Here is a 25,190-nt window from a genome sequence, read left to right on the forward strand (position 1 = left end):
TGGGAAAAATTCCGGGTGATTCGCGATATTCCAGGGCATCGAGCTCGGTGAAACGTATTCTGAAAACGATGGAGGGCATTAGCGAATGGAAAGTGCTGAGAATTTTTGGTTTCAACGCCGGATCTGGGTCAAACGTGTAAAAAGATAGTAAACTGGCACAATTCTCTGTTCTGAAAGAGAACGGTAGAATTGTCAGTGGAATATTCGTAATTTAAATCGAGCGACTCTATGAAACTGGGTCGAAGATAAAAAAAACACTTGAACAAAAGGGAGAGCTCGGGTTGGGTACCTGTTGAAAAGAAACTTATATCTGCATTGATGTGCAAAAATAATTCCACTGAAGATTTAAGTGAATTTTCATTCGTGTATGAATGCTTGTAACTGTGAAATGTATTAAAACTAAGTTTTATGGTTACCTGGCAGAATTTAGAAAACTTTGCTCAGACAATTTTCAACGGGAATTTAATTGTTAGCAAATAAATAAATTACTATATGCTTTCCTATAACAGATAGATTATAATAATACAGTTTATAAACTTCATGAAATTTCATAAATTATTACACAATATCAAAAGTTTAATTTATTCTTTCTGTTGACCATTGATACTTTGTATAATACATGTGTTAAATCTGTTTAAAACGTAAAATGACATTATATGTATATTTCATTTAATTTAAATCCATCGGGGTTCGCACTTGGAGTGTAAAGATTTAAATATTACATGAATTGAAATTCATGACAAATCAGAAGCAAAAGTCGAATGGAATTCAATAACCGTTGCCGAAAATGTCGGTTATATTAAGCGTCCATTTCTGTTTGCAACTTTTCGCTCTCATAATCCATCAGTAATTTCGCCTTTCGAGCACTTCTAACAATCTCGCTTGATTGATGGCCGACGAATCAAAGCTTTGGTCCGTAATGAAATCCACCGTCGAATTTCGAAGCTAAAATAATAACATTCAAACACCTGTATGTACAAATATTTTAAACAAAATTTCTTTCAACATCACTGACGTCGAAAATGCTAAACTCCATAGCGAATATATTTTTCAAACCTGAAGTAGAATATTTCAACTATATCCAGAAAAGTAGCTAATGAATTCGTTTGGAAAGGCGGTATCAAATGATTAAACCCGTTAAAGCCTGCTCTCAGCATGAATTCAAAAGTCGCCTCGTTGGAAATGTTCAACGAGTGTGGAGGATATCGAGGAATCTTTTATTAACGCGGTTACGGATTAGCGGGAAACGAGGGAAAGGATAATAAGCAGGAAAGACGGGCCAGCGGAGTGTCGGCGGTTGCATTGTTAGTTAAGCCAGGAGATAGGCATGATTTAGAACTCGGACGTAGGACGGTTTTCGAGAGAAAGGAGGAACCGTTGGCTCTGTGTTGCAGAAACGAGTAAATGCGAGTCCCCGCCAGGAACAATGCTGAGTGCTATGTATATCTACGAACAGACGACCAGCCGACTGTTCGGGCCAACCAACGATATCCAAAGCTGCCAGCCGGTAATGGCAATGGGCCATGGGGATAGCTCGTAATTACCGGCTGGTCCTCAAGTGGCAACGACGCCGGTCAATTTCACCCCTCTTCTGTTCCCTCTCTGGAACCGCGACACTACAGAGACCCCTTTTACGCTCGGTATGCCGTAGCAGGATTTGCTTCCGATCATACCTACCACCCAGGATACGCCGTAATTTAATAGTCGCCCATTGATTGATCGATGAAGCGTCAAATAGTTTCTATCAGTTTCTGATAAAAATAAGAACTGAGATTTTTGAGATTCGGTGATATGGAAAGCTCACGCCACTTTCTCGATTTTATGTAAAATGGGATTTTTTAAAATTTTCTTTTTTGTTTTTGGATTTCAAAAATAAGTACTGTCCTCTGATCATAAGAAATGTAGCGGGATGATACAAGATAAAAAAGGGTGCTTTGCACACATCGACTGACCCCCTTTTTCAAACGAGTCTAATTAGTGGAGGCGTGATCAATTAGACTGCGTTATTCTTATGGGCCTTCTTGTCAGCGGAAGACGGTACCTGAAGAATAAATACCCTTCACGTCTGCTAAATTGAAACTTGGGACGGCACAGGGGCAAGGGGATTATTTAATTTAAGCCGAGCCTAATTAGTATATGTAATTACCTCAGCTAATAATACAATATAGTCGAAAGTATGTGAGACTTGAGATGGGGTAAGACCAATCAGACTCGCATTTGTTCCGAGTATCAACTTAGCAAACACGAACGGTAGGTACCATAAGATGGTACTTATACCATTTTAGTTTAGTTTCTATAAAAATGAATACTTGAAAATTAATAATAAAAATTTATGTCGACACATAGTCTACTCTTCGTAGTTGAATATAGAATATAAATAAAAGTTATCTTGATTTAGGCTTGTGAAATATTATGCATTCATTATCTTGAGCAAAACTTGAAACCTTTGTTATTCAGTAAACAGATTACCATAACGTTTACGTGTACGTAATAGCTGGAACATATGTAAGCACGTCTATGAATAATTAGTTTCACACAGTACCGACATATGTTTCTGAATACACAGTCTGTTGTGCAGAAACAAATTGGGTAGAACTTACAATTAGTTATTTAATTACAGTAACCATGGGGTCGAATTAAAGGTGACGTTAGTACCTGGAAATGTAAAATGTAATACATTTTACGCGAATTTACTTTGTTGCGTACTAACAATGCGATACGAAAACACGAATAAATTTTGGGGCAAAGGAAATTAAACAAATCTACCAACCAGAAGGTAACAGTGCATAGAGATTGTAAAGGATTAAAGGACGTACTGTTAGAATTTATAGCGTACTATATTTTTTGGAAGGATTAGATTCTGCGAGAAACTGATTTATATATTTAACCGGTGCGTGTAAAATACAACCCCTTTATTTCAAACGATGCGTCACAGTAATGGATTTGTAATAATAATATTGTTATCATAAATAGTATAATATTTGATAAAACGTAAATTGGTAATTCGATAGGTTTATTAAAATATGGTATAAGAAAATTAATGATGAAACAGCACTGATGAAACAAATTTTTAAGATTAAACAAAAGAGGCTATGAAACTGCCAACATCCGCTATCATTAATAATATTTAAGTAGGACAAGTTGCAGTGCTTCTCCAAGAATGCAAGGTTTATTTTCAACGAATTTCTACCAAGCTCACTGACGTTTTAAAGTTCTTTTACTCATGGTTTTAATCTTGTGCTCACTTGTACTTTTCTTTTATTTTTGCTTGCTTTTCTTCTCAAGAATTCTTCCCTGCCCATCCTACCCCTTCTTTATTTCATTTCGCGCTGTTAGACAATCGTTCTCTCGATTTTCATGCGATATCTGATATACCATATGCTTTGTTTCTATAATACATTTTTAAATCAATGGTTGCAAAAATCATTTCTTTGTTCTTTTTTAAAAATTCTCCATTTTCTAACTTCCTGGTGTTGTTCCATCCAATTAAAAAAAGAGAAAACTGAAGAAATTGTTTTTTCCTAATTATTGTATCTATTGCAGTTGTGTGTCTGACTATGCGTAGTCGTTTTCACTGTGGCATTCGAATGTCTAATTTCTTTCTAATATCTCCAATAAAAATAAAAATTATTGGAAAAATTTACGTATCGAAGGAAGAAAAATCCTAATACTTCATTTCCAAGACGGGAATACGAAAATCTCTCTCGATATATGTTCCCGTATCTGTCGTTGATATCGTTGGCCGACGGACCTTTTGAATATTTTAACCCGAAGTACGTCTAGCCTGACATGAAACGTATTTACGGATTACTACATCTGTTTCTCGTAAAAATTCCTGTCGTGAATCAAGATGGACGCCTTCTACGTGCGACATATATAACACCGTCAGGATTTGCGAAGGATTACCAGCGACACCGTAAGTCCTATTCTCTATGGTGTCCGATCGATCGAACCAACAATAGAGGAGCCTGGTTGCTTTCTTCGCTTCAAAGAACGGGACTAGGTGTTCAAAGTTCAAGGACGTGCCCGCTTAGTCTCTTAAATCTTGATTGATGATCGACTCTTTAACGTGCCCCTATCTTCGCACGTGTGTGTTAAACTCTACAACCTGAAAGAACAGAGTAATGTCGTCTTATCGCCTTAAACGGCTGAACGTCTGTCTCACTTTTTCTTACAAATTGATCTGACCGCAACATCTACTTCCATTATATCGAATCGAATCTGTTCCTACGGCTAATCGCATGAAAAATGTTTCAATTTCAAGTGGAGTTAAGGACATATAGGAAAGAGATTCTTTTACAAGTTGCAGCGGTAAGCAGGGCTTGTCGAATCCGTCGCTTGGTCGGTTAAAAATTTATTGGTAAAAGGTCCTTTAAGAGCTGTAGTGTTATTAAATGTATAGGAGGTGGTTTAAATAAATTGTACACGTTGTGGTGAATATGTATTAGAGGTATACACTTTATTTTGAAGGCCTATCTTCTAAGACGTCTGAATTCGAACTGCTCTTTTCGAGCGCGCCGAAGGGTAGAAAGCCTGGGTCCTGAAGAAATACTAGAAAGTAGAAAGTCTTCAGGGTAGATGATCATGTAGAGGTAGGCCGAATCGGACATTCGTCCTGCATTCGCTCTGCGAGGGTCTGGACTATCTCTAAAGTCCCAAAGAGGCTAATTAAGGAGTCGTAAATTAACAGTTTACAAGTGAAATAAGATATTTTTGTTTTTATTAAAAATTACATTTTTTTACATCTATAAAAGTATTTTATAATCATTTTTTGAATATCATAAAAACGAAGGTTTTGAGAATTCCTGCTTCCCCTACATCGTCATTTTCCCTAGGGAAGTCTGATTTGATCGCGAGTGTACCAACCTCTCTTTATCATTCGTCACTCGTCTCCTGTGTACGTTAGTTGTCTCTAACTTTTGAGTCGGAGACGCCGGCAATGGCCACAATAGAGTACTTTTCGTTTTTCTCCGAGGCGGTCTCACGATAAATAGCTGTTGGCAAACGTTTCGAGGAGTAGAAGGGAAAAACGGCCACTGAGATGGTAGGCGACAGAGAGGAAAGAGAGTAGCAGCAATTTTATATACCAAACTTGGAACTTCCTTCTATCGTGTCCCTTTACGTCGTCCCTTTTTCGTCGATCTTACCTCTTATGTTTTTATCTATCCTCCTGATCCTTTCCTCTGAAGAAAATGGGAAAGAACACTATGTGTATGATGAAAAAAGAAGAAAGAAAAAGTATCTGATCAATTACAAGCAAATACTTGTTGCTTACATGATATTGAAAAATTAATTATAATTCTATATATAATGTAAAATTGTACGTTTTCATGGTTGCTTCTCGTTCACAACCCTTCACATTCTCCCCAATTTTTTGCTGTTCAATAACCATGATATTCACTGAATGTATTCGATGCACTCGATACACTCTGAAAATAGAGCTTTCGAGTATACAGGATGTCAAGTAGCAGGTTCCAGATGAAAGGAGGCTCCTGGTACTTGGTGGATGAAATAAAAAACGACGCTTGCCAAACTTTTCCCTCTTTATTAGACCGTTTGGAATCGACCCGCAGTTCATTTCGCACGATAATGGGAACATTTTATGTCACTAAAACGATATTATCGGAGCAGCCTCGTTCCCTGTTCTTTGGAAGTGCTCCAAAAACAGCCGGAATGAGTGTTGCCCAACGAAAATTACCTTCGTAACGTGAAATATCCTTGCGGAAAAATAATCGGGCCTCGGTTCGCTCAATTTCTGCATAAACAATTGATACTAGCGTAATTTCTACAGCTTGAATTCTCTTTAATATCCAAACGTAGGCGATTAAATTTTTATTGGCACAACTTTGACAAAAATGCGATTAGAATTTTTGTCGAAAATTTTTTATTACATCAGTGAATGCAATCGTGAAAATATCTGTGTGCGGAAATATTTATGGAACGTCAAAGAATCTCTTTTTTTATAACATTTTAAAATTATCATTAATTCCTTCTGCTAGGATTTTTTCGGTCGTCGCGTTAGTCAAAGGTAACTATTAATTGCTCGAATTTCAAAACAAATAAAGAAAATTGATACATTATGCATTCAACGATCCTTGACTGAATCAACTCAAAGTTCAACTACACTAAAAATACCAACCAAAGACACATTTGAACCGTAAATTGTATTACGAGTGTGACTCGAATAGCGTAAAGGGTTAAATAAAAGAAATATTCTGTGGTCGACAATTTCAACGATATCGTTAATTTGAAAGTTTGCAATTATTTGATGTAATAAATGGAAATAGGTATAAGAATAACGAAACTGAAACGATGTTCTTATCATGAAATAGTTAAGAAAAGATATATGTTTAATATGAATCTGTTCCTTCTCGAGCGCAACACGTAAAGAAGTTTGCAAGTTAACGGTGTTTTAACGCACCTGTTACCGAGGAAAGTCCAATTACACGATTCCAACTGTACGCAGTATCGCGGACTAGCGCGAAAACCCCTCGTAAATCTTCGGCTAATGGAGAAAAATGATGGGAACGCGGAAAGTTAATCTGCGGCGGTGGTGGTGGCCGGTAGCTGGTCGTTAGTATCGCAACAAACACGCGGGAAAGTCGTAAAGAGGCTCCCAGGAAATAGGTATCACGAAGGACAAACGCGGTCATTATCCTACCGTGAGGAAAAACCAGGCAAAGGGTTCTTTCCTAACCCTTCCTGTAACTTAATTTTCCACCCGATTTTCCGTAAATACACAGGGGAGCTATGAGTCTCGCAAAGTGCGCTCGAGCCGAAGCGAATGATAGCCGATGATCGCATTAGGTAGTTGCGAAAAGAGATTTATACGCTCTAACGATCAAACTTGTGAAAACTATCAGTTACCGATTTTCAGAATAATAATTGAAATTTTGATTCTAGTAAAATTCACGAATTTTCTGTAGTTTTATTAAACTGGTCATTTTCCATTTGAAATTGAAAAAACAGGAGGAGACAACATAAAAGGGGATCTTAAATGTATTTGGTCATTTTTCACATACTTTCAGACCTTTTTGCTTTCCTCGAATATTTCCGTAATAGGTGAAAACCATCGTGAAGATTATAGAAGGTATCAAACTCGGCCACGCCACTTTCTGACACGTAGAACGACGTTTTAATTTCAGATAAAAGTGAAACTCGACGGGACGATAAAATATAAGGCATCGTTTGTAGAAGATAATTGAAACGCCATCTTACCTAAAGTTAATTACTTCTGAAAATTATAAAAGGAAAATTGTAAAAATGAATTAAACATCTTCGAAGATTAACTCATTTTATCCCGAATGGATAATAAAAATTTGTACTGATACAAATATATAAATTAAATATTTGAAATAAATTTCTAATTAATATTACGATGAAACTTGTTCGATAATAATGTTTCTGATGTTTCCACAGAATTGGAACGAGTTGTTACTATCGCGGTGCATTTAATTAATTAAACAGCCCACTACTAACGCGCGTCGAACTAACACTAAAAACTTCAAGAGATTAAAACTCTCAATTTAATTGATTCATTAATGCTTACGATAAATTAATCATCGTAAATTTTTGTGGATTTAATTGATTGTTCAAATTAGTAATCAGACCCTAATTATGGATATTAATTGTTAACTGCTGTTTTGTAATAGGTATTTTGATATTATTAAATCATGTCCGAGCAATAATTTAGTGTATCGGTTTTCATTTAATTATTAATTGTATTTAGTAATAAAATATTTTAACTGCAGTCATTAATCATTAATTGTATTAAACGTTGCCCACATTCGATTACATTAAACTAATGAATTTAGAAACATTCAGCGAAATTTGCTACATCGATCGCCGCTATCAGTGTCGCGTATCATCAACCGTCCAACTCTGTGGTTTTACCGCTCGTCATATCAATTATCTTTATTTAATAATTACAAATAATCGTGTTCAGTTTATAACGCGTTTCATTCTATTAATACTACTATTTGCAAGACAACTATGTACTGTATTATAGACATGTCCATTCTGGCAAATGAAAGTAAAATAGAACGAAGAGATGAAATAATTCCTGTAAATATCCTTTAATTATAATGGGTTACTGTAGGAAATATAGAAAATTATATTGACTTTAATAACGAAATATAAACGAGTGTGTTTGTTTAAACTAAGAGAGATTTTCTGTTGAATAACTTTTAACGAAGCTAGTTGCAATGTATATTTAAAATAAATAAAGGAAGAGAAGAAATATAAAACTGTTGCAAAAATAATATAACATTCTTTTTGCTATTTAAATCAAAATCAAGACTATTCAGAGGAGGTTAGTAAATAAGATAATAGTCTTCGAATTTATTGAAAAATTTTCCACCTCGGCAATAAGAAATGCTGGGTTAATTGAAGTAGCTCATTCCACTCACCATTAAGTGTCCCTATAGAACATGACCAGCACTAATGATAGCAACCCATCTACATATACGTTCTAAAGCTGCTGGGATGGTGTACATGGAGTTTACGAGCGGTCAGTCTGGTGGAAGGTAGCCAGACGGATCAATATCACATTACTATAAATAATTAATAGGCAGATCTGTTTCTGTGCGTATTGCGTGCTTCCTAATTATTCCAATTTTCTTCGTTGTTTGTATATCGATGCAATTAAAATAATCTGCAATCTGTTTAAAATACAGAGTGATTATAAAGCTTTAATCAATTTTAATGAGAATGCAATTATATTTTTTTTTTGTTGCCAGAATTTGAAATTTTGACCCTAGAACAGAGAATAGTTATAGTTAGGTTCAGAAAATTATATTTTTTATTTTTATCATTGAAGATTATTTGAAAATAGCAATGTTATTAACATTTGCAATAAATAAATAGTACGAAGGACTTTGAAAGGATAACTTGTGGAATCTCTGATCAAGGCGTATTAGATTCCATACAACACTACCAATAATACCTTCCGGATGCGCACGATAATTACTGTGTTAGACACCAACAACCACAAACTATGTGGCAATAACGTCGAATCGATCGCTTGTTGTGATATTCGTAGCTGTTAAGAAGGACCTCCCACCTAAAATAATCATTCAGTGCAGTATTTTAGAAATACTATGTTGCTTATAAATTGATTTTCTAAATTTTGTTTCTTACAGCAATTTAAGTTTTTTGCTCTAACGATAAGTACTGGTATAATTTAGCAGAATATGAGCAATCCTAAAATTGATGATTTTGTAAGAAATATTCATAAGTTAATAAAAGTTTTCCCATTTGAATCCGTTTGGGACTCGAATCATGAATCCATAATCTATTCAGTTTTAAAGTGTTTGAATCCATTGCTTTCATTCTACAGTTTTAATTAATTCGAAGTTCGTTAATTATTATTCATCACGACAAAATTTTTGATCAAACAAATTCCTCGTGCTCTATATTTGAAAAATAACTGTAACAATATTTTTCTAGGACGAGTAGGTTTTAATATACCATAAAAAAATATATATTTTGGAAACAGTTTTCATCCCCTATTTTTGTTGCCATAGCAAATGGAAAGCCTGTTTTTAGGCTCCATCGAGGTTGCTTATTTTTCGTACAAAAACACTTTAACACGTACATGGAAGTTCTAACTTGAAAATATAAAAAGTTGTGCAAAAAGCTATCGGTCCTTTTAAAGATAAAAAAGGAACGATGCTGTATCGACAGTGCCAGTACGTATTACATAAGTTTCTGTTGCCCGGGATAAATGACTGGTTTCCAAATAGAAATTGCATCTCCATGTATGACGGAGCACCATGTCATAAGGGCAAGAGTGTCACCAAGTTTTTGACTGATCAGCATGTGCGAACCTTGCCCTGACCAAGTAATAACCCTGGCGTGAACCCCATTGAAAACTTATGGACTGTACTGAAGGAAGGATCAAACTACGCGCTATAACCGTAAAACGAGGACTGATAAAACACTTCTTTACCCATAATTATCTTCGTATCCTCCGTCTAAAATAATACCTTTCGCTCAGTTTTACTGGACCATTGTATCCCTAAAGCCAATGAAACACGGAAACACATAAAAATCGAGCAACTTGTAATTCGTCGTATATGTAGGAAAAATCGAGGGACAGCATTTGCCGGCAAACGAGGCGAAATAACGAAAAGGGACACGTCGATATACACAAGGGACACGTAGCCCGGAACCATGTTTCCGATCTCGTTGGCCATTCCTCTGGACTAGGAATTGCTTGGAGTACGTCGTCACGCATCCGGGACTGCGACCACCAAGCGTTGGGGAGTTGGGCTGACAATAAAACTGCACCTAAACAACGGGGGCAGAGAGACTAGAGAATGCTGCTTATAGAGGGACGAAGAGAAAAGGACTATGCCCCGGTCAGACCAGGTCAAAGGCTACATTGTTACCGGGAAAGGTTGGGTCAGGTGGTTGTAGGCGGAGGTAGTAATAGTTGTCGTTAGAACCGGGACACTCTTTGGGAACATCCTTGGTCATGATAACTGTATAGTAACGATTGTCCCGGGCGTACTATCGCGATAGGTCTCTGTGACGATAATAACTACGATCACAGGTGTTTTTGATAATAATATGAACCGTATCCGTGCGAGGATCGTAGCAATAGCGATAAGATTAAATCGCGATGGCATCGATGGTCGAGTTAAACCGGTGATTCCGCTTGTAACGTCACCAATGTTACCCGTTCGACCACTTCCGGCTGGCTAATACGATTACCGCTAACAATAACTGCCACGATAGTTTGATAATGATGTCGTTAGGAGAAACGCAAGCTGTAGCGGTAACGTTTGCGGCGTTAGTCTTATTGCCGGCCCCGATAGCGGTATCCTGGTACAACGTTCGGGTAATCCTGGACCGTAGCGGTGTACCCGGTGCTGGCGAGTTGCGAAACCGAGACGTCACTGGATGTACCGCATCTGGTGTTGGTGAAAAGGGAACGGGCGAGGATTTTACCGTGAAACGTGACCGAGTTGTCAACTAGCTCGTAGAAAGGGGGGACCGGTTTCGAGCGATCTGGTTTGAATAAGTAGTTACCGGCCTAATAGTAGTGCCGGACCATGACGGCCGTTGAATACAGAATTTTCTGGTTGCCACGGAACCAGCAGATTGGCCAGAAGCAGGGAGAGCAGACCCTGCGGGAGAACGAACGGTAAGCATCTCGAGTTGGATTCGTGGCGTCGCACGACCATAAACACCTCAGATCCTTTGCCCTCTTTTCTCCTTTATCTCGTATGCAGCCGCAGGATATAAAACGTTTTCATCCCCTGACCGGTCGTCGCACTCTCAAACTGCCAACCTATTTTGTTACAGGTTCTTGCGGCTTTGCTGGTTATACAGGGTATCTCTGTTCATCCGTTCACTTCTAACTGATCATTAAGAGTACAAATTAATTCTGTGCCTTTTTCTTTCTTTTGATTGAAGGTATATTTTTAAAAATCCATAGCAGCGTCAATTATTGAAATCAGTTTTATTATTATTATATTCTTGTGCCATGTTTCAAATACACAAAAACGTGGAAAAGTATTTAAATTTAAAATATTATAGTAATTATGGAAGCGAGATACTAATGGCACCGAATTAATTTGCACATTTAATATTCGCCAAATCGATTAACTCCACAAAACAAAAGAAGAAATGGAATAATTTATAAAATATAAATAGTTAAGCATCGACCAAGTGCTTTAACACTAAAATTTAAAAAAATTAAAGAAGTCAAATTAATTACTTTGAGCTATGAATTTTTATAAGTTTTCATCATCCATGTCATTAGGAATTCTTTCACTTAACGAGACAAATTAGAGCGTTACTAATCTTTTCCCTCCGTCTAATCGATTTCTTCAATCGTCAAATTAAAGGTCCTCCCGACACAATTTTCAGGACCGATGATGTAACAGTTCCGAACGGTGATTTTATTCGTTCAACTTATCCAGCTTCCTGATTCGATAACAAAAGCCATGGTGGAAAACGTGACTTGCGTGTAACCAGTATCGGAACGGTTATCCTTCGTAAAAACCGTCGACCGATCCGCACGTGAAAATCGCATAGTCTGCACTTTCGACGCCGAAAACGACGGCCAGCGAATAATCGATTCGGCTCGGCATTAACCAACAATGGGTTTCATTGAAAACTCGATAATGACGACTTCTTCTGCTCTGGTGATCAGGCAGCTACCAAAGGGGAGGTTTAAGAAGGCGCTGGATAAGATCAGCCAGACTTTAATCCGGTTCCAACAGCTTGCTGAAGATCGCATGAGGATGAAAGCGACTCGCTGGACTTTTTTGATTGGAAAAACGTTAATAAGATCGCCTCCCCGTGAAAACGGACTAATTTGAAAGGAAAATTCATTGCCTTTTTAGGTGTTAAGAACATTTCGGAATTTACGACGTTAATTAAAAAGGACAAAGAAAGGACGATGGAAAACTGATTAAGAAACAGCGGTAAAGTGTTACTATAAAATTATCGATAGAAGAAGCTAATTATTTTTATTCAGCGATCAACTGAAAGAAATGGTACGACTTGTTTCTTGTTCTGTTATAAGAAATCATGATTCGCTTTTTATACAGACACGCCCTTGGATGATATACCATAGAACTGCAGCTTCTTCGTCGTCGAGAAAGTTTCTTTTCTCGTTATACGTAGAAAGTTCCAACAAACGGTAGAATATAATTCTGACGGAATAATAAAATCTTGAGATTGTTATTCAGCAGGTCGACTATAAAAGTTACCTCTATAACCTGTTTAGCTGTCAGATTGCCAGTCGTATCAAATTGCAAGCTCGAGCGCTACTTACAGGACTTAGTATTTACTGCTTTTAAATTCTGAACTTCGCTACGGCGGTTAAACCCGCCATACTTCGCCAACTTTGCCATTCAATTCCCAGCTTTGCTGCCATTTTCTATTTTCTTTCGATAGAAATCCTTTCGAACGAACCGTCGCAACAACATCCATATTTCACAGCAGTACGATATTATAAATGAAAATGATCGGTAACTTGTTATCGGTAAATACAGCACATTCGGCTACAGAACTCGTGAAACAATTAGGAGTCGATCAATCACCGGTAGTGGAAAGTTGGGTAAATAGGGTAGGTAGGTCAAACCTACCTACCGGTTATTATTGTTTTTCTGTGATAATAGCCGCGATATGCGGCCAATGCGGTCAATTCGGCTCGTCCCCACGAAAGTTCGTGTTTAATTATAGACCCTGCTAATTAATGGTTGTTTGAACGTGTTTGGAAAAATGACAGTGAACGAAGATAGATGTTGGCTTTGCGATTTTATCTTTTTATAGTAATAATATGGAGAGAGACCCGATTTTAATTTAATGTTGTATTTCATATTATACTTCAAATATATGAAACTCTTTTATTTAAAAATGATACGTTTAACTTTAGATTAATATTTTTATTTATTTTTTGTAAGTTTCGGTAAGTTGACCCAGACTCCGCTGTTGAAGGGTTAAAAAGTCACTTCGGTGAGTTCATTGAAAGCCCGGTGTGAAAGAGTGGCCTAAGTTTCTGCGCACACAGGCGAGGCGTGTAAATAGGAGATTGTATAAATAGCACACGTTAAAACGTCCCTTTAGGCTCGTAGAGCGGAGAATTTTTTCATGAAAAAAAGAGAAAAAAAAATGCTCAGCTTCCCATGTACATTCAAAGGCCGACGGACGGTGAACATCAAAGCTTTTTTCTAACTTTAACCCTCGCGTGATGATACGCGGACAAAGAGCAACCGGGAAAGCTGATTCTAAAGAGCCCTTTAAGAATGTCTCGCGGAAGAAGTAGAGAAACGTCGTCTTGCTCGTCGCTTTGTGGCGAGTATCAAATTGCAAGGGAGCGAAGCCTCTTTTCTTCCTACCACGACACCGGAAGCTTCCCCTTTCGAGGACCCTCTGTACGTTAATTACGTTAATAAGCTGGTTAACTGTAGCCACCCCGAAACCGCGTTACCGTTATAATAATGAGGATGAGTTCTCTTCAACGAAGGACGGAAATGTGTTTTAGAGTACCTCGAAAAGAAACGACTGTATCGGGTAGAAAATTGGTTCTTGCATTACAGTAAGTTACCTAAACGACAAAATTTTGTTTATAAAAAGACATTTCATAATTTTGCATTATAGTTTAAATGGTCATCGGTAATTTGAAATTAATTATCAGCTGCATTATTTATAAATTATAGTATCGTTAAGTGATCTACTTCGTTTTCAGCATTACAATTGCAAACTAAATCATTCGTAACACAGTTATCGTCCTTTCAGCATTTTCCCTTTCCGCTTTTAGATGCCACTTATTTCCGCGCCTCGGCTCTATCTCGGTAAAGCGGCTAACCGATAGCGCGCAAATTATTTCGGAGATTGCCTTTTTTAAATGCAATACATGGTGTGAATAAAAAAGAGAAGCAATTCGATAGCTGTGCCCATGGACGACGGTTATTATCTTCTCACAAATTACAGCAGGGCGCTGCGCCAGAGTTTTCGTCCCGGCAACGATAAACCGAGTTACACCTCGTCCCTTCGTCCTTACCCACTCCAGGCTCTATTTCTCCCTTGCCTATTTCATCCGCAACCACCCTCACCCCTTATCCCCCGTCCCTTATTTTCAAGCATGAAACTTCTGATAGGCCCTGCTCGAACCTATTTACCTATCCACTGTGTGTACGTTAGGCAACACTTATTACAGGCGAGTAACGCAATCGCATAATGCCACCCTCGTGTTCGCACCCACGATAACGCCTAATTTAATGTTTCGGGGATCAAGATCGTGAGTGTAACGAGAGATCGGTATCAAGTACGAACAGACTCGGCGAGAATGTTAATTATAATTCGTTGATAGAGGATACTGTTTTCACAGAAACTGTCTACTGTTTCACTTTGGGGAAGGATTTATATCTGAAGATATGTTGTTTGGCTTGAAATAACCGAAAAACCTGACAGTTGGATGAGAAATCGTTGATAACGTTGGAAAGAAATACTGCATATTAACTTTTACCACTCGACGTGTTTCACGATCAATAACGATTTTGTTGTACATAAATTGTTATCGTGATTAAATACGAAATATTTATAATGATTTTTTCATCAATGTTTAATAAGTATTACGTGCTTATGTTCAATTAAAGGGTGATTATAGCCTTTAGAAACAAACAGATAGCAGAAAGTAATAGGGAATTGCGGTGGGTAATAAAGAGTGATATACTACAGATAGAAGCTCGAATGAAATGTAATGAGCATGCATAAAATTCATGATTGCAGGCTATAAACCGCATGGTGCAATTGCCTTGAATCTACATTTACCAGCAACATTTCTGACTTGAAATGCAAATTATTTTGAAGGAATTACCTACCAGTCCAGAGGGAGAAATAATATCTCACATATAGTCTCGTATTCAGTGAAGAGATTCCTTATCTGTTAATAACATATTCTTTACGACATGTGGAAGTTATATTATATAGTATATTGAATTTTGCACAGGAATTTAACACACAGCGCTTATTACCCGGATCATTGTTGTTGGGCATTATTCCAATAAAATTTTATTGAAACAGCCTTCGAATAAAATAAAGTTGTTCAAAAATTGCCAGTAATTTTTTAATATCTTAAATATGTCAAACTCTGTTATTACAGTACCAGATTTATACACCATTTCGGTGACTGGCACTACAAATTTAATATCAAAAATAAAATTTAATATTAAAAGTGATTTACAACAGAAACAAAATAGTGTAATTTTTAATTATTAGGTATAATAAAATTTAGTATAGAATGATAACACAATTGTCGATTCAAATTCTCCTGCGTAAACGTTTATACGCAAGTAATGGGGAGCCATAGACCTATGAGGCCCCGCCCCTACTTTGTCAGACGCCTCGGGACCGCCTTCTGGTGAAGTCGGGAGAACCCGTAAAAGCCTACGAGTGGGGGGATCGCCATTCTCCTGGGAAGGACTTCCATGCTCGACGCTGTACTTACTATGCACATACACGTTCATTATCACTGCAATAACTAACGTGTTAATAATTCTTATCACGCTACTGTCCCTACGAAACACGATAAAATGTAATTAAACAAAACTTGCTAGGAGCGCGTAAATCAATCAAGCGTCGTCATGGACGTGATAGAAGCGACACTCTCATCGCTTGTAAATCGCCTTTGTATAGTTCAGACACCTGTATGCGTACACACCTGTGCACACGCAGCTGCACCATTATATGTCACCATTGAATCGTAGGGCCGATCGATAAGCCTGTAACAAGACATAACCGGAGTTATCAGGAGACTTTGGTCATGCACCGTTAGTAATCGTTGATCCCGGAGTACCTACACACACACTAATGTACGTAAGTGGTTAATCTATCAGATGAACCAGGCTTTACTAACGAAGTGCTCTTACATCTTAGTACCATGTTCCATTTTCCATGAAGATAGATAAGTATGCAGAATTTCGATAGTGTTTTCGAATTTCGCAATCATAGGAAATTCATAAACTGAGCAAAGAAAAAATTAGATAGCATTCAAGTCATATTTTTAATATAATTTATAATTCTGTACATTTTATGTTATATTCTTAATACAAAACAGCTATAAGTGTAGGCAATAATGATTTATAATATATACTTTGAAGGATAGAATTGCTATCTCTTTAATTAATCATACTCTGTGCAAGTTTAATAATGCTCCCTCTTCAAAGGGTTAAAGATTAATTTATTCCAGATACGAATCTAAATCAATGATTTGTTCTATAGAAGGCTAAAATTGCAACCCTGCAAGCTGCAAGAATATAATATTAAAAACTTGAATATATAAATAAGAAAATATTTAATATTTAGGCGGGTCACACGTAAGTAGCTTAAGGAAGAAACAAGTGTGCATCATTGTCTATCTTATATATGCATTGTTGCTAATATTTCAAAGAGCTTTGATGGAACATTGTCGGACGTGTTCAGTTTCGAAACTCTTGTATAGATATGCAATTCCTAGATGGAGTACGAGACCCTAACAATTCTCGTGTCTATGAATTATATTATAACTCCTGTGCACCTAACAAGATTGTATTCCAAGATTATATCAGTTAGTTATACCTTAACGGAATTCAAGATGAAGCGTTGGACATTTATAGATCTTAATTGCCGAGTCGAAAATGTGTACGTATGTATTTTTAAAATGAACTTCCTCCAAAATTTTCGTCGAATGAATAATGATTTATTGAATTTTAATCGCAGAAATCTATCTTTACTGCTCAAAAGTAGTGCAGATCAATGATAGAAATTTTCGTAGTAGCTAATTGTAGAATTTGCTGCTAACAAATGATCGATGAGAAGAATTATTTCTTATTCTATAAATTATTATACGTTCTCAATTAACCTGTAAATTGTTAATTGATTTCTATGATGACCCTAGTAGACTGAACACTTTCTATTTATTTCGACCACGAAGAAATCTTTGAAGTTTAGATGGAAACGTCGCGATTTCCTCAGAAGGCTTTATTTTATCTGGAGTCAGCGCAGCGAGTTCAGAATACCATGGAAAGGAACAATTAAAACTTTCGGTTGAAATAGCATCGTCGTCGACATCAGTCAAGCAAACCGGATTCTTCGGACAGCTTGCAAAGTTTTCTTTGGTCGGAGCAACACGAAACACTTGAAACGAAACTTTGCACGATAATTTTGAATACTTCGTCCTGCAACTGTTTTGGAACGATTCATTTTAACGTGTTTCTGTGTTGAGCGATGTCTAACCTGCATTATTAGGCATGATATTATGTTTAGAAAAATTTATTCAAAGTACGAATCACGATTATAGAAATAGCATCACGTAACGCTATAAAAAGAAAATAGAAGAATATGATAAATTAAAGGCAGATTGAAATTTCATTCACGATTCGAAGCTCGAACCATTCCATTGGCAGGTTCGAGCGAAATACAGCTTCGAGAAAACGAAGAAAGAGGATACGTCGGCGAAGCCTTAGAAAATTTACCGCGTAACGAGGCTTTGTGCCGATCCAATCGTTGCTTTCACCGGGTGCAATTTTTCACCGACCACTGGCCCCGTCAGACTCGTCGAAAATGTAATCGTCTTTCCACGGCTGCTTAATTCGTTGGTCGGGGTTCGGTTGCTGCAATGCAGAGAAATAGGAAAAAAGCCCGGGTAACCCGAAACCTGTGAAATCGGACCGATCGGATTCCACGTTCCCGCTCCGCGTGTATACATGCGGATTCCAGTGGCCGTTTCGCGGACCGAACCATCGCCATTTCCGGAATTCCGCATGACCTCCGTAAATTAATCCAACCGCGATCATTTTTTTTTCCTCCCACGATCCGCTTTTTTTTTTTTTTCATCGATGGATTTTAACAAACCATCCCGTGATCTCCGCTTTCGCGGTCTAAATCCCCCACCTACGATTTGTCCGAGTTCGATCATGACCAAAAACGACTGTCGACATTCGTTGAGTCTTCTCTGGTGCGATTCAATGGAGTAGTTGATACTGGAACAAAAGCTTCGATGTTGGACGTTTGAAAATTGTTATACGTCGGTTACGTGATTTTTGAAATAAACGCTGTAAACGCTGTAAAGAGCGATGTACAGTTTCGGGCATAGTAGGCTTCTCCAGAAACAATAGCGATGCCCCTTCCCTTAGCATTTGGGGCTGAAAACCTCCTCCAAAAGCTTCCTCCAGTTTGGGGGTTCGTGGGTTTTCCACCCTCGCCGTAAGCTTCCCCTTACAGAGACTCTCGCTTCATCCCTTAAGCGTTTCCGAGAAGAAGATATAGGGGAGTAGACCCGAAATTCTCCCCACATAGAAAATTTGATTTGATATTTATATTATTATTCATGTTTCTTAATTTTATATCAAATTGTATGAAATGTAAAAATTAGAAATTATATTATTTGTTTTTTAAATCATGTTTAATATTAATATCTCGTTCTGTTCTCAATAGTCGAAGATGATCCTGTTACACAAAGCGAGACGAATCAGCAGGAAAATATCGAGAATCTTCTTAATAACGTGTCAGGTAATGTATAACAAACTTTTTTTTTTAATGAAATTTGTTAAGTTACATAGGATAAAATATATTGTTTCAGAAGAGGAAGAAGACGAGGAAGAAGAATCCCAACCAGATTCTGTAGCTGTGGAAACTAATTTCAATTTTCCTGAATTCATTCAGAGGTAAATTACAAAGGCAATTGTTTAATGCTAAATAAATGTTCCTAATATGAAATTTTGTTTAAGATTCGCCAATGTGAAAATTGTTAAAGCTATGTTGGTTCTGCTGCAACAATTTGATAAAAACACGGACGAAGTAAACCATTATGTCAATAAAATGCTGCATCGAATTGCTTGGGATTGTAAAATGCCAGGAATGATGTTTCAAGCATCTATGTTCCGCGTTTTTCAAAGAATACTTGAATCGAAACATCCAGGTCACAAGGTAATTTAAAAACAAGAATGAGGAAATTAAATGGTATTTGTATGCAGAAATAATCTTAATTACGTCGTACCACAAAGAGTTAATTTCATCAGAAAACAAATGAGATTTCTGCAAAGCTCGTTATTTAAATTCAAGAGATTAATTTCATAATTAAAGCCACGAAACCCTATGATTTTTACATTGTATTTTTAATTTTATCATACCTTGAAACGAATGAACGAGACTGTTGCGTGTTAAATGATCAGTTTAAAATATAAATAAAAAATAATGACAATTTTAAAAACAACATTCTGTGGATTCTGGTTTCTCTCAGCTCGACAAAATATCTCGTCGAATTTGCATCCGTGCGTTCTATTTAATGGGGTGCTTGTCTGCTATGATAAAAACCGACAGACCCTCTTTGCAGGAACTTCAAAAGTTCGCTGTCTTCATAATCCGACGTTTTATCGAAGTCGCCCAGAAGAACCAGAAAGCGTACATGGAGCTGCTCTTTTGGAAGACCACTCGTGACGCGGCTGAAGTCGTCGATGGTTACAACGCAGAAACGGATAACAAGAAAGTTCCTCAGCGTTCCTGGACCGAGGCCCAAGAGGACGAGTTACGCACCCTCTTTATGGAACATCAGACTAACAACTATCCCCAGGGTAAGTTGCTCTGATTTTCCCTAAATTCTATGGTTTACTACATTTTCCTTCCTTTTCAATCATTTTTAACCCTTTTGTTCTGGCTATCTCTGCTGGGAATTAAATTTCATTAAATTCCACATAATTTTGCTAATAAACAATTTTACAAATTACAAAATCTCTTTTTTTGCTGTAAATTTTTAATTTCTAGAATTAATAAATTCTTCAATTAATTACATATAAATATATATAGATGTTTGAAGGAATTACCTGTGTTGTTTATTTGTTTAGATGTCATTGATTGGATATTGGAACATATCAATCAAGAACGAACACGACGTGGTATTATAAAGAAGCTGAAAGAACTGTGCTTGATTGTCAATTCTAAGGTAAGTACTGACTATAACAATTTTCATTTTAAATCTATTTTTATCAACGTTATGAGATGTTAAATTTTAAAACGTAGTACTTCTTTCACCCTTTTTTCTATAACACACGTGAGCGTCAATTTTTTATATGAATGAAATTGAAGAGAGATCGGGAGTTGCAGAGTCAGCGAAAATAGTCGATTACGAAAAAAATATAGTGGCTATATTTCGCAAAGATTATTTTCTCCGTGATTTATCGGTTCTACGAGACCAATATCCGCTAAACCCACGTATCTCTACAGTTCGTTTAAAGGAAGACGTACATATATCTATCTCAAAACTTCATACTAAAGTTAATAAATGTTTTCCTAGTATTAGGATCCTTGATATGACGAATTAAATTCTATATAAAAAAAATCAATCTTTTTTTATTAATTATTGTATATCTAAATTTTATTATTCCAAGCGATAAATGAATATTCATCAAAGGTTCGTTAAATTTCTTCTTCTGTACGTCATCTTTCAACAATGTGTCATTGGACTGTTCTCATCAACGAAACCCTGACAATGTCAATGATTTACGAGGAACTTGAGAAAACGAGGGGTGGCCTCAGCCTCGAAAATAAGTTTCTGGACTGGCGTCGTTGACGGGGTAAACACATATGCAAAAAATGGAGCCAGAGAATTGCTGTAGGAACTGTAAATTCTCGGGAGACAATTTCAGCGAGAAGCTTTCCTTAGCCCCTTTTCTCTCTCGATCTTCTCGGTTCGAGAAGGAAGTTCCTCTGTTCCTGCGTGGATCACGACTTCCGCTGCGCCAGCAAGAGTTCTTCTCCCTCGGCGACTTCTACGTTCCTGGATGGATGTATCTCGAGATTTTCTCCTGTCAAGTGTTCCCTTCCGGCGCCTTGCCATCCTATGAAAAGCTATCGCTTTGTTTGCGTTTTCCTATCCAAGATTTTCGAGAGGAAGCTAGACACATAAATAGACGATGCTCCCTTAACTTTGAATGAATCCTTCCTCTGCATACATACCTGTCCTGCTACACTCCTACCCTTGTTACTTCAATTTCACTGACTGTTGGAATGATTTCTAGAGTAATTAATGTGTAGATTTAGTATTTAGGAAAATTCAAAAAACTAAGTCCAGTTATTAGCAACTGAGAAAAATTATCAGACTAATGATCAATAAATAACAATGCTTATTGTTAGAAAAATTTTAGAAATTGTAATGAGTATCGGATAAAAAATACCACAGAAAAGCCGTGATTTTCATAACTGTTCTATTGTTGAACAGTATCAATGCTTCCAGTATAATACTATTCACAGGTGAAAGAATATTCAGTAACAATGAGCGTAGAAAAGATTATTAAAAAGAAGTGAAGAAAAGTGTAGCGGTGAATTAACAGCGAAGTAAAGAATGGCTGAGATTTCAATGTTTCGTTATACCGATACTCGTTTCGTCCTTTTCTCGTGTTCTACTACCTTCTGAATAATCCTTTATGCGACAACTTTTCAGACTAGTTTACAATACGATTTTAAACAAAACCTTTCGGAACAAGTAACTGCCAATTCATGTATTATGGATTTGCATAGCTCGAAAAGCAGAAATTTTCCGAGCTCTAAAAAGTGCGAATGTAACGGCGAAACTTTCGAAGAAAATTTGCATGAAAATGTACGGTGAAATGAGATTCGCTATTTGCATGATCGTTAAGTTTACGTGTAATGCACTTTTAAACGCGTCTCGCTTGGTAATCGAACGAAGCATCAATGAAACATTCGAACAAGGTTCGTTTAAAAAGTCTAACATAGAAATAAGAAATATTATTTTTCATTTATTTATGCGTTTAATACTTGGTTCGTGATCTAACTGGACTCCTCTCGTTACACTGTTCTGTTTACTGGGTGGAAAACTCATCGGACAACATCACGGCAGGACACGTTATACCGATAATCTTAAGACATTACCTGCTTTAAGGCGTCTAGGAGACATGGAAGCACGTGCGCCAAAGAGAAATAGAGGGAAAGTAAGAGAGATAGATGGGCGGAGTTGGAGGAAAAGGCGACGATATATCTGAGTAGCGTTAAAACGGTATTACCCCACTTCAAAATTGACGATTAATCATAGGTGTGCACCCGTTGCTACTGTAGTAAAGGGAGCTGATTGTCCCTTTATCATCGATTCGGACCGAGTCTTGGCTTTCTTGGGATGTTATTGATTCCTTGACTGATTCTAGCAATAGAATTCTTGTATAATTATTCCTTGATTATTTAATGAGTGCATGATTGATATATTTTATAAATATAATGAGTACCGTCTCAGAAATTTATTATTTTTAATCAATCACTGATTGTGGGATAATTTGAATAATTAAAATGTTCAGTAATATTCACTCTGTGAAGATTGTCGAATATTTGTTAAATTGTTTGAAAATTGAATTTTTTGTTTAAAATTTGAATTGTAATTTTAGATGGTTACATGTGGTTACATCTGGTGTTTATGTACAGCTTGTTATAAGTAAATACCATCATTAACAAGAAGGGACTGACTGATGTTCCACCCTTAGTAAAAGCTGATTGGATTGCTTGGAGTATTATTGATTTCCTAAGAAATTCCTTCTAGAGAAGTCTCCTCAAAGTTTATCTGACGCCGAATTAATCACTGTAAATGTTGTATTTCAGTTGAAATTCAAAATAAGCAATTTAACATTTCACTTTGGTAAAGTTTAATGATGTTTACCGTTGTAAGTCTGTGTAACTTTCAGTAATGATATCCAACTCTAGAAGTATTTTATCGTGACAAATATTTGGAATGCTATTCAATAATTTATTAGAATTCTTCTTTTCTCAATTTTTTCTTAGCAATACTCTTCTCCAGTTTTCTATTATAGCACTTTAATTCTTCCTATGATTATTTTAATAATGAGTTGTATTATCTACTTTCCTCTTATCACAGAGACTTAGTATAGTCTCTTGGTAAACTAAGCATCGACTTACCGAAATGAGCATTAAGTAGGGGAGTAAAGTAAACGAGAAAGGGACGAAACATTATTGATTCGCCGAGAAAATCCGCGAAAGGGAGCAAGGGCATTTCATTTAAATAATTTCATGCGCGGATACCTTTCGCCCCTGAAAACTGAACGAGGGAAAACTACGCCAAGCTGTTCATTTGCCATTCATTTAATCCGTGAAGTCGCATAACGCTACGCGACGGCCATTTAGGAGAACCAACAAGAACCTCGAGGGTGAAACGTAATCGTTGGAAAACAAGCATCGTACTTTTTCCCTTTACCTTTCTTCGAGGAAACAGGGATTTCAGATCAGGAATTAAGCACGAAACGTTCTTCAAAAGCTCAGTTACCCGATGATCCCTGCTATCTTTATATCTAAACGATAGGAATACATGTATATAGGATTTTCTAATTAAGCTCACATGATTTTTTAATTCTATTATAAAATGAAATTAAATTTTAGAACTATCGATGATATATCATGTTAGAAATACTGAATTGTAGGCGTGAGATTTGAGGTACCAGTATTTGGGCGTGAATGTTTACTTGAGAAAATTTGATAATTTTTTATCTAGAGCGTTCGAAGTGAGATTCTAAAGAGGCTTCCGACAGAATGGTCAGAGGATGAAATTACTCAGCTTACAGAACTTTGGGAGCAGCTAAAAGATGATGAAGGTAATATTTAAACAATTTCCATGATTAGGTATCATGTTTAAAAGAAAATTTCAGTAATAGAAGCCGCGTGTTTCTTTAACTTTTTATTTGATTACTTTGAATAAAATTACATTTTCAGTACTTTAGATTTTTATAATTTAAATTTTTAGAAAAAACATGAAATTAAAAGACTTTTTCATAAAATAAAATTTATCTGAATTATGGAAATACCACACTCTGCGACAATACGAACGTCACGAGCGTTTGATATGATCTAATATTTAAGTTTCATCCTTCTAATTAAAACGTATCGTAGATTCTCGGTTTATTTTATCATTCTACACGTTAGGCTGTTATTAAGAGCAAGCAGAGATCACTTATCGGAAGATTGAATCCAATTTTCCTGATTTAATTTCCTTCCATTTGCTGCGATCCGTATCGAATGAACGTTCCAATTCTGTCAAACGTCGAAATAATGTCGATACGGTTTATGTTGCGAACAACAGATCCCGTGGAGCTGATCTTCAATGGGCTTACAATAAAGCGGCCGAAGCCAAAGATCAAGGAGAAGCTTTTGGAATTAGGATTGGCCACGGATCGCAAGGAGCTGCGCAAGAAACGATCCAGAAAAAGCAACCACGGTGAGTGTTCGCCCTATCTTTCTCTTTTTTTTCTTTTTCATTCTAAGTTCTCATCCTGTGGCCGTCTGCATCTTCCCTTTTTCCAGCCCTTTCTTCGACTTCGAACAGATCTCTGAACCACCCCCAGTTCCGGCCAATCCTATCCCATTCCATTCGCATCTGTCTTTCTTACCATCCTCTGATTCGCCGACTATTCCTATTCGATCAGTCTTCTGCTAACACGATTGCCATCGACTGCATCCAGTGTACTCGTTTTTGGAGGGAGCAAGTGTCGCCTCGCAGGAAAGCGAACGGCCTGAGATAAACAGAGAAAGGGGGGAAAAAATAAAGGCAAGATCAATTTGCACGGAATCTTCTTGTAGGACCCTCTTCCGATTCTTTTATAGGCTCGAGGAGAAAAAAACCTTTCGCCGATGCTATCAGAGAAGGGATGGTATATAGATTTCGTTATCCGCTTCTTGCCCCTAGG

General features: G+C 36.9%; 1 protein-coding gene across 3 annotated transcripts in view; it reads left to right on the plus strand.

The window, feature by feature from the left end:
- The window catches only part of LOC114871999 (protein timeless homolog), a 140,994-nt gene that overhangs the window by 111,873 nt on the left and 3,931 nt on the right, over window positions 1-25,190 (plus strand). For 2 of the 3 annotated variants that reach the window (XM_029178695.2, XM_029178697.2), the window contains exons 16-22: window positions 18,934-19,008; window positions 19,079-19,163; window positions 19,227-19,425; window positions 19,832-20,069; window positions 20,340-20,437; window positions 24,002-24,101; window positions 24,587-24,721. In XM_029178695.2, the coding sequence (XP_029034528.1) occupies window positions 18,934-19,008; window positions 19,079-19,163; window positions 19,227-19,425; window positions 19,832-20,069; window positions 20,340-20,437; window positions 24,002-24,101; window positions 24,587-24,721 (930 nt within the window). The remainder of the gene's footprint in view (window positions 1-18,933; window positions 19,009-19,078; window positions 19,164-19,226; window positions 19,426-19,831; window positions 20,070-20,339; window positions 20,438-24,001; window positions 24,102-24,586; window positions 24,722-25,190) is intronic. The other variant, XM_029178696.2, reaches the window with a different exon arrangement.

This window comes from Osmia bicornis, chromosome 3 (assembly GCF_907164935.1).
Source record: "Osmia bicornis bicornis chromosome 3, iOsmBic2.1, whole genome shotgun sequence".
Classification (NCBI taxonomy): Eukaryota; Metazoa; Arthropoda; class Insecta; order Hymenoptera; family Megachilidae; genus Osmia; species Osmia bicornis.